The following is a 17,221-nucleotide window of genomic DNA, read 5'->3' on the forward strand; positions in this document are numbered from 1 at the left end:
GCGTCCGTACAATACCATAAACTTTGGGTTTGTATCGAAATTATCTGTTTTGTTTTATTAATCTTATCAAATAAATATTATATATTGGAAATTCGATGTTGTACCGTTCCAAATTAATGAGAAATTTTTTCCCCACGCGGGATCAAGCATGAAGCTCACATGTTTAAACCAATCGGGGTGGTTGGATTTTTAGTTGAGGGCATTGTTGCTACATTAGACTAACCCATATCACTGCATTCTTATTTATTTATTATTGAAACATCATTCCTATTTGATAATTCGTAGAAGATTTATGAGACATACTTGGATTTAGCTAGGGATGTAAAAGTGTTGAAGTAGTTGGATCGAGTCTATTCGAAAAATATTTGATTTGAATTTATCCAATTCGAGTTGTTTTCAAATATGTTTGAAACTTTTTTCGAGCTAAACTTGAGACTGAATTATTTTTTTGATTTATCAATATAATATGATTATATAATATTAAATACATGTATTTCAAATCTTTTGAGTATTTATTTTCTTGGAAAAATATTTGACTATATTTTGGAAATATATAATTTTGGTATAAATTTCTTTATAATTTCTCATTTGGCCAAAAAAGAAAGAAAATAATGGCCTAATTATGCACTATTTTCGAATATGTTAGAACTTTTTTCGAGTTAAACTTGAGATTGAATTATTTTTTCGATAGTTCATGAATTTTAATATTTTATTAATATAATATAATTATATATTAAATTCATGTATTTCGAATCTTTTCGGTATTTATTTTCAAACAAAAGTTTCAGTATCTCGTGAATATGTTCGAATCTTTCAAGGTGAACTCAACCTTGGACTTCAATCAAACTCGAGCTCAGATATATGTATTTCAAGTCTTAGAAACTTTCTTCTTATTTGTCTCGATTCAATTCGTCGAAACTCTTGATGAAATTCTCATAGAAATGTGAGGTTTCCTTTGAATTATCAGTGAAGTTTGAGTATAATTACTTTGAATTTGAATATCATCATTTCATCCTAGTGAGATCCAAAAGCGATTGAAATGCATGCAAGTCACTCATAAATATATCATTGTTTTGGTTGAAAATAATTACAAAATAGGCTATCATTATATATGACTTGATTAATGCCATTCGAGCTCAACCCGCTTTTTATGGGAAACATTTAGAAAAAAGTAATTTCTAGATAAGTTCCACAAATTATTAGAGGTGATTAAGAATGATGGTAACCTGATCAGTTCGTGCATCTTTAACAGTAAAATGTATATTTCTAAAGAATTATATATAAATTTAAAGAAAACCATATCAACATCCATGGTTGTGCCCAAACATTTTAGCATTCCTAGACGTCCATATGTGATACAAATTGGTAGAGGATTCAAAGCTCGAGCCTTCATAACCTGACATGTGCCTCTATAAGCTTTTCTGAACAATTTCAAATCGTCATTGTATGGAATGATAGTGGTAGAGAGTTCTCACGTCATAAAAAAATCATTCCACGATTGGTTTATTATATTTAAATTGGAATTTGAATATAAAGGGAAATAAAAGTCAAAGCCACACTTCTCGTATATCCAAGTTTATATTAGGTGTTTTCCAAGCTGGCATGCCATTTAAGATGCACATATCTTTTAATCTTTTATAATGATTGAATTTCAATTTTTAAGCAATGTTTTTGAAGTAATTCAATATTTTGTCCATATATTATGTCTGAGTTATATTGAACTAATTCAACAACATGCAATAATCAAGTATTCTTTTCTTATTTAATAATTGCAATCGCGTCAATGAATGATGGAATTTTCTAGCTTTCATTTTTCAGTCTATTACTATCAATTTGAACTCAAACTCATATGTTGTTAAGATCAGCTAGGTGTTTAGAGGGGATGGATGAATGTATAGTAAAATTTTCTGCATTATTAGTTTGGGTTAACAAAACACAATCACTTTATCTCACCAACCGATCTCACCTCGGTTGAGATACAAGTCAGCAATGTTAAACCAAATAGATATTAACATGAGAATCGGCAGATCCCAATGCTCAAAATATTTACAATGTTCAGTAGTTTTTCGATGATTAAACAGATGTTGACCTTATCGATTTAAGAGAGTGATTGTTGAATTGTAAAAAATTTGTTCGAGTCTTTAGTTATATGCCTAAAGTATCTTAGTCATGATTTATTAGTAGCAAAGTATGGAAATAATTATCTTTGCATATTTGTTATTTAATGGTTTTAGTGTTCAAATATTATTGTTATTTTTAAGGTTCTTTTTGTTGGTGTATCTGACTATAAAAGACTCATTGCTCAATAAAAAAAGATATATAGCAGAAAACAAAATTCTTCTCTTTGTTTGATTTATATTTTATTATCTCATTTCCTTAGTTTTCTATCACTATAAAGTCTGAACAGCTAATCACGGATTTATATGTTCATTTAACTTGAAATTTAAAAATTAAAACATATATTAATCATATATAAATCAATAAAATTAACAAACATTAGAGCAATATTATATGATTGTGTCAATCTTAATAAGTTGACGAAATCACAATATATTATTATTATTATTACAAAAATAAAGAACTAAAATTATTTTCATCGTCATGATCTCACAATTATTTCAAATACAATAAAGTATCAACCTTAACAAAAATTTATTTAAGCTAAATTTATAAATTGAAACTATATGCAAATCAAATATTAGATAATTAACAATACATTGATGAATATTATAGATAAATATAAATGAGATAACAAAATATTATATTTTCATTTAATTTTAAGTTACAAATATTAAGTACAAAAATTTTTTAGTTATAAAAATAGAAAATATATTGTAGGTTTAAGAAGTGCTAACCACAAATTTGTATGTTTATTTAACTTGAATGTTAAAAAATTAAGTTCGAACTGCTAACCATAAATTTATATGTTCATTTAACTTGAAATTTAAAAAATAAATTTTGAACCATTTTTTGTTATAAAATATAAATGTTTATTGAACTTGAATTTTCAAAAATAAAGTCTGAACTGCTTACCATAAATTTATATGTTTATTTAACCTGAAGTTTAAAAAATTAAGTTCGAACCATTTTTGTTTATAAAACGCTGAAAAAATATTAATTATAGTCCTCTTTTTCATGTGAAAAAATGCATACTAAAAAAATATACAAAAAAATTAATAGTATTGGACTTTTTTATTCGAAAGAGTGTATAATTATGTATCAATTAAATTAATTAATTAAATGTAAAAAAATCTCAATATTTAAGTAATAATGGGATAAAAAAAGTAATAGTGAGAAAAAAAATCCTATTAATGTATCAATTAAACAAATTAGTTTAGTTCAATAATAAATAGATATTGCATGTTACAAATATAATATTAGAGATATAATTCAAGCTAATTTTAAAAAAAATAGAAAGACAGTCGAAACTTTTTTTGAAAATAATAATTGAGGATGCTAATAATTAAAATCCCATACTTGGTTACAGCTATTGTCAGTCGAGATAGAGCAATATGACTGACATACATTTGCCACGTTGCACCTTTGTTGATAGATTTTTTAGTAAAGTGATTGCGATTTAACCAAATATTTTCTCCTTTTCCTTTTTCCTCAACTCTCTTTGGATCACATCTTTTTTCTCTTCTTCTTCTTCTTCTTCTTCTTCTTCCTTTTTATCTTCTGTCTTTATTTATTTTTAAAAATCTTGGGCTTATTTCTAGTTTTTTTTTTAAAAGAAAAAGAAAAATGGTTTCAAATTGCAAGACAAAAACTATAGAAATCTGCATTTCATGTTTAAATATTATTTTTATTTTTTTAAAGGTTTGGTCCCAAATTTGATATGGATTCACTTTTTTGGGTATGGAAATCAAATATTGAGTGGTCTGTACGTTGTTGATAGCAAGTGATCAAAAATATCAAACAAAACAATGCTGGACAATTTCAATGTGACAGCCACCACTCCAATTTATGTGAAGTCACTACTATAATTTTCTTGTATATATATATATATATATATATATATATATATATACATATATATATATATATATATATATAGAGGAAAATTCATTTTGGTAAATGAAACTATTAACTATTTTAAATGGGTTAATTGGTACACAAACTATTTATAAATTGATATATGATCAAGCTAAAAAGTCAATTTTACCTTAACCTAAATTTCTTTTAAGTCCAATTATCATCAATCTGGCATTGACATTCGAAAGAGTGTTCAATATGAAAGTTAAAGATCATGAAAAAATAAATCTTTTGGGAAAAAATCGTGACTCGTGGTGGCCGAAGCACCAATACGACAACACATGAAAATCTCACTCAATTCCAATTTTTGTAACTCCAATGGTCAAAAGTTTCAACACTTGATTTAGATATTTTTAGTACAATTCGTGGTTTTTTACTTGTATTTTAAATCAAATTTAAATTAAGTTTTGTGACTTTTCTATTGAGCGTGGCCACGGAAGTATCGATACGATAACGTATGAAAAATCGCACGCATTCTCGATTTATAACTTTCATATTGAATATTTTTTCGAATTCCAATATATCAAAAGTTGTCCAAAAACAATATTTCAAGGCTTTAATGACATATATTTTTTTATTATATTTTTATCAATATGATTAAAAAAATATTAATTGTTTATTTATCATAATATAATTTTTTTAAAAAATAATCAATAAAATAAATTAATAATGTTGAAAATAAAAGTGTACATCTCATCGAATTTATTAATGATAATTAGACTTAAAAAATAATTTAAGTGCAAATTAACTTTTTAGCTTGATTATGTACAAATTTTTAATTTATAAATACTTTGTGTATCAATTAAATCATTTTTCATTAAATTCCTCCACTTATGTGAGTTATTTTTTCTTAAATTGGTTCAATTAATTTGCTTATTTGACTCTTTGATTGATTTTTACTCAATTAGATCATAATTATTTATTGCATCTGTTAGTATTTAAATTATAAATTGTATTTGTTTTGTGACAAAAATCAATTATTTATGCTTTCTTATTTTGATGATTCATATTTTGTTTGTATTATATATAGATTCATATCTGGATCCTCTGACTCTTGAGATTAGGCATAATTATCCAAAGTTAATTCATTGGCTTCTTTTTTAGTTTATATATTTCCTTTTTTATAAGATAATAAATTTAAATAATATATTAGATATGGGCGATAATAATGTGCATTTAATTATCAACTCGTATGAAATATTTTTATATTTAATAAAGAGTGGGTCTCATGTGAGACCGTCTCACGGATCCTAATTTGTGAGACAGATCAATCTGTGAGACAGGTTAACCTAGAGATGGCAATGGGTCGGAACGAGGGCGGGTTTGCCATTACCATCCATATCCCCGAATTCCATCCCCACCATGCCCCCATCCCCGCTTTTTCGGGTTCGGGGAATCTCCAAACCCGAAACTTCGGGGATCAACCTCTCATCTCATCCTCATCTCCGTTTCAAAAATATCAATATAGTAAGACGATGACGAATTCAAAGAAATCAAAAGTTATTATTATCTATTATTATTAGATATAATATTAATATTAATATCAATATTCATAATAATATGATTATTAATATTTTAAAAAATAATATTATGATTATATTATTAATATTAATAATACTATTATTTTATTATTGATATTATTTCGGGGTGGGTTCGGGGATTTCGGGGATGGGGATGGGGATAGTAATCCCATACCCGTCCCGAATCACATCGAGGATTTTAAAAAATCTCCGAACCCGACCCAAACCCGCGGAGAAAGTTGTCATCCCTAGGTCAACCCTACCAATATTCACAATAAAAAGTAATACTCTTAGCATAAAAAATAATATTTTTCATGGATAACCCAAATAAGATATCTGTATCACAAATACGGGTCACCCGTGAGACCGTCTCACATAAGTTTTTGCTTTTAATAAAAAAAAAATTATATAGAACCTTACCCCAAAAATTAGCCTCCTGCTCCACACACACATTTATATAGATAGATTCAATCATGCATCACCCATTGGTTTAACGTGAAAATGATTTTTAGGAAATCTAATGCCTCAAATAAAAAGACTCGGAGTCATTATTATAATACCCAAATTTGCTATGTTTGTCCCTTTTACGAAAGACGAGGTATACTTTTCCACGCAGAACTGATCACCAAAAATAGTATAAAATTTAAAAAAATATAATATAATATAGTAATAAAGATGAACCCCACATTTATTAAGTACTTCAAGGTATTAGATAAAAACGAACATTATGGGTTGGAAGCCACTCAAAAAGGACCCTTAGATGTTTCTATCCAATGCATTTTTATTAAAAATAAATAAATAAATAGATAAATAATCTTGGGGTTTACTAGGGACTTGTCCTTAGCTAATTCGTAAGAGTTAATTAACTTTTAAAATACTTTTTCAAGTTTCAATTACAGTTGAATTAACATTAGAGCCGGGGCAGGTAACAACTTCCTATCTCACTCGATCGTCTTATTCGCTATACATTTGTAATTAATAAGAGTTTTATCATAGAAAAATTTACGTCCAAATTTTGGAATTTGAGAGTGAAACCTAAACTAAAAAAAAAAAACTTACTCATTGAACTTTTTGGAGAATCATATATGAGGATTTTCGGGTTTGAAAATGAAGACGGCTATTGAGAGATATTTTGGAACCGATTAAATAATCAAATGTTTGGATTTTCGGGTTCGGGAATGGAGGCAGGTCTAGTATCATTCTACTCATATCCGACCCGAATAATTGATTAAGTTATAATAAACATACACTATATATATATATATATATATATATATATATATATATATATATATATATATATATTTGAGATATACCATTTCTAATATTTTGATATTTTTTTAATTATATTTAGTTTGCTAATTTTTAGCTTTAATTTTTTTATCAATATCTTTTCAAGAATTTGGTAAATATGCATAGTTTGATTGAAATAATTCAAGTTTGAAAAAATGCAATTGTACGTGGTAATATGATACTAGTGTATAATATGAATATCCGATCCTCTGACGAGTATAGATATGAAAATGTCGATCGAGACGAGGACACAGAGGAAGATGGATATAATAAATGTGGATGTGACCGGAGGATATAAAAGCTTACCCGAATCTGACTCATTGTTATCCTTAATTACGTATAAAAAGTTCACTTTTTGGAAATGCAAATAACTATATACTTCTTTCTTTCGTGACAAGAACACGTCGTCGATATCATTCATACCTAAATTAGGTAAAACTCGAGTATGTGAAGTACACTACAAAACTCACATACAGGTAAATCTATAGAAGATTGAACATAGATTGAAACTGGTAAATTTTTGTGAGATTCGAACTTAAGATCTTGAATTCAAGTTTCATACACCCAATTAATCTCATTACCTTTAAAGGTACAATGACTATCATCTCGTTGCTCAAACTAATGGCTTCATTTAGACATAAACTAACATCTATAAATACATATCAATTAGGATAAACTAAGAATCCTTATAATTTTGGGGGCAGCAATTATACATTGTTAATTGTCCCACATCGGTTGGTTAATTAACCTTGGAGTTGTATATATGGGCTTGGACAATCTTCCCCCATTGAGCTAGCTTTTAGGGTTGAGTTAGGTCCAAGTTCCAATCTTAATATGGTATCAGAGCCAGGGTTCCACCGTTATGTGTTGGACTGCCTACAATTAGGCGACTCGTTCTGTCCATAATTGGGTCATTTGTAAACTCCACGCTCCAGATGTTCATTCCTGGACGTGATATGGGTGTGTTAATTGTCCCACATCGGTTGGTTAATTAACCTTGGAGTTGTATATATGGGCTTGGACAATCCTCCCCTCTTGAACTAGCTTTTAGGGTTGAGTTAGATCCAAGTTCCAATCTTAACATACATTTTCATCAATATTCATCCCTTTAACTGTAGAATCACATCCAATACAATAATATATTTTTATGTATAAAATATATCTCTTATATCTTCAAATTTATTAAATTTAATAAGATATGGAGGAAAAAATTGTGTGTGTTGGCTTTTTCCAATTGCCCTTCTCGTTTATTTTAAACACTTTCTAATTTGTTTAAGTTGATAAATCACTACTAATAATACAAAATATTAAATTAATCCCAATGCTCAGCTGTAATGTCTTTCGTCACCTTTTGATTAAATTAATTAAATGACATATTATTGTCGTTATTATCATATAATTAATTGGATTTGAAAATATGTACGTAGAATGCAACAGCCGACACGTGCTCTGCCTCTCATTTAAAATTTTTGACGTGATTTAGGTAATTCATGATATAAAATTTGAGTTGACATTATTTTTTTTCCAAAAAATATTAATATTATTAAAAATGAGTTGACATTTTGTCGTAGATATATTATTGTAATATTGTAGCTTGTAAACAAAAAAAATGTTATTAAAAGACGCTGGAAATATTTCTGGCAAAACTTGTCTGATGCTCAAATCAAGAACACAAATTAAGAATATTTATATTCAAAAAAATAATAAGAATATTTTAAATATAGAACAAATGGGAATTTTTGTACGAGAATTTAGAGATTGGGTTTTTTTGATAACATAAATTCCATCATTTAGTTTTCAACTACTATATTGCATGTAGATTTTATGTTTATACGTGAAAGTCTAATATTTAATCTATCTTATGTTCTTTCTATTGCCCAGTTTCTAGATACTTTTGACTGTATTGCCCATGCTCTAATATTCATATTTTGTGATACGAATATCATATTTAGGTCATCTATGAAAAATATTACTTTTTATTGTGAATCTCGGTAAAATTGACTTGTCTCACAGATAAAGATTCATGAGATCGTCTCACAAGATACGTATTCCCGTATTAATTTTCTGGTGACACAATTAATATTTAAGTTATTTATTTATGCAATTTACGAATAAAATTATTGTTGTTTTGCAAGTGAAATCAGTCTTGACTTCTTATCGGGCTCAAAAAAAAGTATTGACTTCTTATAAAATAATGAGAAATATGCATTCAAGAATTTTAATAATTTGAAAATAAATATGTATTTTACCCATAAAAATGACTCATATTGTAGGGAGGGGAGACATCGTGTGACTTAATTGATATGTGCTCTTACTAAAATAATATTTAATATGGTATCATCGATTAAATCTACAAATGCATTTTTATATCTTGTTTTTTCGTCAAACTGGGACTGTTCTCTAAAAACTTTTCTGGAATTTTAGCTCAATCCTCGCTGCCAAGTCCCGTGGATACAAGATATTCGTGTGAACCTCTGAATTTAAAACAAAAAAATATTGATAAACTCTATATTGTTTTTATTTGAATTCAGACGTTCACACAAATATCTAATATAAAAATACACCAAAAGCAACATCAACTCAACCCACTACATAATATCTTATATGACAACGGAGATTACCTACAATCCAATTCTTTGATACATAATATAATGTATTCAAAATATGACCATATTCATACCATTGTTTTATCACTAAAAAGTAAAAAGAAGGGACAATTAAATATATTAATATCATTAAAAGATACTGTCCTTTAAACTAATTTTGTCATAATTTACAAACAATTTTATAATAAATAAATATCAATATATAATATGTGTCACCGTTGAAAAATCAACACATCACACTTAAATTGTTTATCTCATATAAAATATTTGATTTACATTGTTACTATCAGCGACAAGTTTTTTTGTAAAAAAACAAATGACCTTATAACAAAGCATCGTTGTTAATGTTGTTAATGTCGAGTGTTCGATTCTTATTGATGATAAAGAATGCAATTATTGAGAAAACGATTATTGTAATCTCTACTGAAAGAACAAACAACACGTGCGGCACTTGAACTCATGTTGAATTGCTGCACTATCGTCTTCAATTTAAATAAATAAAATGATAAATGTGAGATCCTACAATAATATCCAATTTTGTCTGTACGTTAACTGAGTTTGCCAACCGAAATAACCCAAAAAAATGTACATAAATCCACACCCGTCCTTCCCCAACTTATGATCCAATTAAACTATAAATTCCACGTCAAAAAAACACACAAGGTACGATACAATGGTCGACTCGCAAATTTAAATTACCAAAAAAAAAGGAAAAGCAAAGCCTAACAATAAGACAATTAAAATGGCCAAAACTGGAAATCAATAAGAGCAAACTCATCTCGTATGGGTAATCAATTTTACCTCTAAAAATCGCCTTTTCTTCAAACATATTCATTCAGTCACTTTTAGCCACCAGATGTTGAAACCCTTTTTTCGTTGCTAAGATTTGCCACCTTAAGATGGACTTGGAACACTAGTTAATATCACCCAGACGGTAAAAGTGGTAACCGAAAACCACTTTTAGAGAGGATATTATATTGGAATTAGTCGTCCAAATAATAATATGATCCTGCAGACTTCTGTTCCCGGTCCTTGGTCGAGTCCAGTTTGTTGATTCTTGGACGATAATTAGTCGGATCTCGTCTAAAAGTAATGTCCAGATGCTGCATACAGTAGTAAGACACATTGTCATTGGTGGTTAGAATTGGATGTACAAACTGAAGAATGAAATTTCAAGGAGACCGAATTAGTAGTAAAGTTTAGGGGCTTACAGATAAGAATAGGTTCATTCCTGTCAGCAAAGATTGAGGCGAATTGGCAATGCAATCTATGGATGGCTTACCCTCGTACACAATAACCCTGTCAGCAAGGTATGTTGCCATTATGAAGTCGTGCTCGACAACAAATGCGGTCTTCTTTGCATGAAGTATAAATCTCTTAATGACTTTTGAAGCAACAATACGCTGCTCAGAGTCTAGATATGCACTCGGTTCATCTATTAAATATATGTCGGCAGGCTGCAAGCAAACCCAAAAAGGCAAATCATATATCATAAATCAGATGATGTGTCACTGTGGATGCAGTAATTCCGGGGACTGGGGTGACCCAATCATATTGGGAGCCCAACTTTGAACTTTTAAAATAAAATAAATTCAATTTTTTGGGTTGGGCGAGGGCCAATTGGTCAGGCCCTAAAGGTCATGGTGGTGATGATTCGGTAAAACCATACACAAACAAGCACACGTATGAAGCACAAAAGTAAAAATGTTGTATACATTCAATACAACTTAATCTCAGCATTTTCTGACATTTATCAAAATTGAAAGGCCGAGAAAAAGATCTTAAAGAATATGTTAAAGAGGACCAAAGCAACATGATGGATTTCCTGCAGATATTTCATATGATATCTACTATCTTATCAAGCAAAGACAACTCGCTTACAAAAATATAAATAAATAAGTACATGCAGGCAAAAAATAACCTTTCCAAGGCAGAGGGTCAAAGCAACTCTTTGCAATTCTCCACCAGAAAGATTCACCACTTCTTGATCCATTAGTTGCTCAATTAGGAGAGGCTTCATCACATCTGATACGAACTGCGGATGCATATAAGAATCACGTATTTTTTGATGTAACAGTATTCTAACAGTAGATTGGAATTTCGGACTGATCTTCTGTGGCTTGTAAGAAACATTGAATTCTGGAATCTCTACATCTGAGCCTTCTACTGAGTCAGGTTTCAAAAGACCGGCCTGCAATTCAAATGGCTACAAATTTTAGCGAAAAATGACCATATCATCACACAAACAATAAGGCCGATAAATTAATTTACCAGCATCCTAATGAACGTTGTCTTCCCTGTCCCGTTTTCGCCAAGCATGACAATGATTTGAGAATCAGTGAACTCCCCTTCCACAACCTTAAGTTGAAAATTACCCTGAGTTTTAGTCATGGTTGGATACTTATACCTCGCGTATGTCTCGATTTCCTCGGCACTTTCCTGGGGAGTTTCTGCAACCTGAGAGGAAAAGAAACGTACTAACGCAATCTTACTCAACACCAGAATTCCTGTTACGAGCTATATATTCAAATGAATTATTACAAGTTACCCTAAAAGTAAGAGATTCATCCCGAAATCTTAGATTCTCTGTTGGGACAAATCCAGCCAGAAATATATTGATTCCCTCTCTGACGGAGAACGGGAGTGTTACAACCCCATATACACCAGGCCTCCCATAAAGGCAGCAGATGAAGTCCGATAAATAATCAAGTACACTAAGATCATGCTCCACAACAATGACATAACTGAGAAGTAAAATATTTTTAGTGTAAGGTCTCGTAACAGAGAAGGGTGAACTCTGATTACTAAACAAGAGTACAAACAGAAATGTCATGAAACCTGTTGGGTCGGAGCAAAGATCTGATAACTTGAGCAGCTTTGAGCCTCTGCTTCACATCAAGATAACTTGAGGGCTCATCAAACATATAAATCTCAGCATTCTGTATAGCAACAACAGCTATAGCAAATCTCTGAAGCTCTCCACCAGATAAATCTCCCACATTGCGGTCCATAACCTGAGTCAGCTCAAGATCAACACAAAGTTCTTCTTTTACATCTCTCTCGTCTTTCTGAGTAAGAACTTGCCCAACATTCCCTTGAACAGCTTTCGGTATGTGGTCCACATATTGTGGCTTGATGATTGCCTGAAAAATGAATAAAAAAAATTGGAAAAGAAGAAGAAAAGCAACCATCAATAGTAAGAAAGGTGTCACAACTTGGAAGAAAGAAATGAGATTTAAATTCACAAGTTAAAAGGCTAGAACATGACAAGTCAATTATAATAAAAACTGAACTTCAACAGTCTCCGTTACAACAGGACTTGTCACTATTTTCCGTAAGAAATAAAATAAAACTCCGACTAACCATTTTATATAAATCAGGCAATCAGAAGAGACTAAATGCATACAATGATATTAAGAAATCAATGTGCCGTCACAAACTATCAAAGGTAATTATGTAGGCTACATTCCTATAGGATTATCACCGGCCAAGAGATATTTTCCTGAATTCAACAAAAGCAGAGATCATTTCAAAAGTTTTGAACAATGTAGTGACTCAAGCAGCGTCAAAATCACTCCGTAAACAAACTTCAAAATAGAAGCAGCCAATTTCTGCAGAATTTCTAACTAAAACACAAACATGGCATCTCTTATCTCGACAGCAATTTCTTTTTAATCAGAAATTACCTTCAAATTATCTTCAAGGATACGCGTAAAATAATTTTGCAGCTCAGATCCTCGAAAGTATGTCAAAATTTCCTGCCAATCAGGAGGGTTCTGCAAGACAATTTTACACGAGAAGCATTGAGAAACAAATTAACCTCCGATGGAAAAAATTAAAAAAAGTTAAATGCCTTACATTAAAGCGTCCCAAGTTAGGCTTCAATTTGCCAGCCAAAACTTTCAGAGCAGTTGATTTTCCAATGCCATTAGTTCCAACCAAGCCAAGAACTTGACCAGGTCTTGGAACAGGTAATCTATGTAAAAAAAAATTAGAAGGTTAGCAAGTAATAGCCAAAAGCCATATACTGAGGGTAACAGCAACAAGGTCAAACCTATGCAATTTAAAGGTGTTGGGACCGTAACGATGTGTGGTATCCTTATCGAGGTCTTTTGGCAGATTGATAATCTGGATGGCTTCGAATGGACATTTCTAGATAGCAAGTCAAACATTTTGTGAGTTGGGGAGCTTGAAAATTTAACACTAAGGCAAAGAAATGGTCCTCTCACTGGACAGACCTTCACACATATACCACACCCAATACACAACTCCTCAGAGATGAAAGCAATCTTCGATGCAGGAGTCACCTCAATGCAAAGTTTGCCTGCAATTATACAGAATATCATAAATACAGGCAAAGAACTACAAATCCATGCAACAAAAATAAAAATCGATTCATTAGAGTAGCTTTTGGTATAGTAGTTTAACAAATCTCTAAAGCTGGATTGGTGGAAATCAGAATTAAATTGTAAAAATTCTGAAATATTTTTCTCTCTTTTGACTACTATATAGCCAAATCTTGATGCTCTGTGTGCAGAAACAAGCATCCCAGACACTGCAACCGTTTTTCATAATTGAGGGAAAGTAGTCCACATTCAAGCGTACAGATTTCACCCAGAGAATAAACTTTGGGGGCCGAGGGACAATGGGCAGGCAGGCAAATGCAGTTATGAAGACATAATAATCGATTTATATTGCAAACAGCCAAACAACAAATTAGCTGAGATATATAAATGACGTATAAATAGATAAAGTAATACGCATGGAGAGGTTATAAATCCACATATGAAAGGTTTTGATAACAATTATTTCTATGAGCCAAATGCAGCCAGCATACATGAAATAATGGTAAGTATATCGCGTGACAGTTGACTCTGGGCAATAATTATGCCCCTCATTGTTGTTTAGAGAAACCTATTCAAAGCTAATTACTGATGCATGATTGGGTTACACTCAATAAGGGAGCAGGATCCAGATCCGGAGCCGGAGCCGGAGCCGGAGCCGGTAAAGGTTTTATGTCCAATCCAATTAGAAGGAAATATAATCACATTAGATACGGCAATGTATTTGGAGGAAAATTCAAAAATAAATGAAAAACATTGTCCACAAACTTTAAAGCAGACCTATCCTTTCCCAAGAGAATGCTCCACAATCCACATCCTCACCTACTCACCTTATTAAAATTTTGAGCTAATCCACAAGAAAAAGTGCATCATGATGATGCTGTTAAAAGTCACAAAGCCACATGAATTATTACCCTCAATATAAATATCCATCATCACCACAGGATATATAAAACCCTCCAAGCCAAATACAAAACTGAACAAAACCCAGAAAATACACTTTCGATCAATATCCCACAATAACCACAACATAAACCATGCACAAAAATCAACCTCAGAAAAGGAGAAAAAATTACCGGTTTTGACAACAGGGCAGCTTTTTTTGCACTCCTGGCGACATTTTTTCGGCTTGCACTTATCGGAGCTCACTATAGCGATACGCGTCAGTTTCTGATCCGCCATCCCTCTCTGTATATCTTCGATTGATCACTGGCCAAATTACAAGAACAAAAACAAAAACAAAATTGAAATCAAAACTTCAAAAACCAAACAATTAAAGTAACAAAAGGAATTGCGTACAATCAAAGAAGAACTGGAGTTACCCCGTGGATGACAGAAGTAAAGAGGGAACGTGCTAATATTCTGGTGGCACACGACAGGCAAAAGAAAATTGGGTTAGGGTTCCAGGACGATATTCGATGAAATCGCATTATTTGATGATAGATAAAAAGACGCTTTCGCTGCTTTCAAAGATGTTTGTGAATGTTGGTATTTTATTGTATTTGAAATAACTGTGACGTCACGATGACGTCACGACGATATGAATTATTTTAGTTATTTCATTTTTTGTAACAATAATAATAATAGTGTGTTGTGATTTTTCCGATAAGATGAACATAATTATATAATGTTGCTCTAATGTTTGTTAGTTTGATTGACTTATATATGATTAATGTATCTTTTTAATTTTTAAAACTTCAAATTAAATAAAGATATAAATTTGTGATTAGAGCTTCATAATTATTATTTTTTAACTTCACGTTAAACAAAATTAATTTATTTAATTGATATATCGATGCATCACTTTGTATTTTTTCCTCACTCTTAGTTAATAATTGATAATTTTTTAATTGAATTAATTAATTTAATGGTTACATAACTATGCATTATGTTGAATATTTCATTTTTGGTGATAGAACCAAACTAAATTTTAGAAGTAAATCAAACTCAATATTCTAACTGATTAATAACCTAACTGATAAATTTGTATGAAAGATATCGTGAGCTAAATTGATTCGTGGTCGAATAATTTAGATCCACCGAATATCTATCATTTCGTATAAAATCTTTTCACTTTATAGCAAATCAGTTCAATTAGTGATTAAGGATCAGATTCGACTGTTTAAACTTTCCGTTTTTCATCGATCAAAAATTAAAGTTCAAAGAAGCGGTCAGAATTCTGAATATATCAGAAAAGATGACGACATGGCAACAAAGACATCCACAGTCATGCACGACAATATTTGGAACATGTTACTGTTGCCGATTGAAGGTATAAATAAATCAGTTGGCTTGAACCAAGACACGGTTTTGACTTTCAATCGTACAAAATAAACTGATAATCTCTGGATAAAGATTTTAATCCTAACCAAAAGTTAGCTCACCCAAATAATTCATTATCAGATCAGTTCTATGATCATTTTTGTACTTAAAAGTTTTCAGTACTATTTGTGAAGATTCGGTCATATGGTGTTTAAGTCCGGCTTAACAATATTCATTTGATGGATGTAGATATACACTAAATTTCAAAATTAACTTTTGATCCTTTTTTTTATTGTGAAGATTATTTGCACACAAATAGATTAACTATTTTGATAAATAAATTTTTTAAAAAATATATAAATAACTTTATATAAGATAATGTGATTTATCTTAAAAAAATTTGATTTTTGTAAAGTTATAATAAAAATATAAGAATATATGGAATAAAATATTAAAATATAAGAATGCAATATCACTTGAATCGAAAAATGAAAATAAGAAAAAATTAAAATTAAAACAAAAATAACAAATTTGTAAAAAAAAAAAAAAACAAAAACAAAAGTAATGATTAGTTTAAAGAATTATATTTGCAATTTCTGTTCAAGAATTATATTAGTACTGTTGTTGTCATGGGTATTGCTGGTATTTTAAAAAATAAATGTGAATATAATTTCCCAAGGGAATTTGCATTCCCAATTTCATAACATACTAATAATATTTTTGAAATAAATTCAGAATATGTATTCTTAATCCTTTCATGAAAGTGCTCTCTTATTATTATAAATTAAAATATAATTAATTTAGATTTTAAAATAATTGTATCCTATGATTTCGTACCCACAAAAATACTTAACACAAATTATTTAATTATTTTTTTATTTTTCTTATTCGATTTTTAATTATTATGCTGTTTCCCACCGTTTAGTTCTATTTTCTTGGTTCTTTTTTTCCTTTTTACGTGGCAACTATTACCAATACTCCATGATTAATTAGATTAATTGATTGATTCATCTTTTTTTTTTTGCTGGTTTAAAAACATGGAAATCAACAGCGAACTTGTTTAGCCACAATTATTACAATCCATTAGAGATCGCAACTTGAAGTTAACAAAATTCAACGTCCAAGACTAGAGGTGGGGGAAAACTATTTTGGATATTTTATG

The 17,221-nt window shown here is 30.2% G+C and overlaps 1 protein-coding gene across 1 annotated transcript; it reads right to left on the bottom strand.

Moving 5' to 3' along the window:
• Nucleotides 1-9,935: 9,935 nt before the first annotated feature.
• Nucleotides 9,936-15,268, bottom strand: LOC140814301 (ABC transporter E family member 2). Its single transcript, XM_073173241.1, has 12 exons — nt 15,120-15,268; nt 14,874-15,006; nt 13,693-13,778; nt 13,509-13,606; nt 13,313-13,430; nt 13,141-13,230; nt 12,293-12,597; nt 12,003-12,198; nt 11,726-11,911; nt 11,376-11,645; nt 10,666-10,911; nt 9,936-10,557 (listed from the first exon to the last, which is right to left on the bottom strand). Exons 2-12 carry the CDS (start codon nt 14,977-14,979, stop codon nt 10,438-10,440), a joined length of 1,821 nt encoding a protein of 606 aa, XP_073029342.1. The 5' UTR covers nt 14,980-15,006; nt 15,120-15,268; the 3' UTR covers nt 9,936-10,437.
• Between the last annotated feature and the right edge of the window lie 1,953 nt (nt 15,269-17,221).

This window comes from Primulina eburnea, chromosome 15 (assembly GCF_022965805.1).
Source record: "Primulina eburnea isolate SZY01 chromosome 15, ASM2296580v1, whole genome shotgun sequence".
Classification (NCBI taxonomy): Eukaryota; Viridiplantae; Streptophyta; class Magnoliopsida; order Lamiales; family Gesneriaceae; genus Primulina; species Primulina eburnea.

What these genes read in the sequence shown, in the direction of transcription:
- LOC140814301 (XM_073173241.1), bottom strand. Translation starts at nt 14,979, where the DNA reads ATGGCGGATCAGAAACTGACGCGTATCGCTATAGTGAGCTCCGATAAG. An exon ending in CTGCCCTGTTGTCAAAACCG is followed by an intron (nt 13,779 to 14,873) that starts GTAATTTTTTCT and finishes GTATAATTGCAG; the next exon opens with GCAAACTTTGCATTGAGGTG. An exon ending in CTAACTTGGGACGCTTTAAT is followed by an intron (nt 13,231 to 13,312) that starts GTAAGGCATTTA and finishes ATTGTCTTGCAG; the next exon opens with AACCCTCCTGATTGGCAGGA.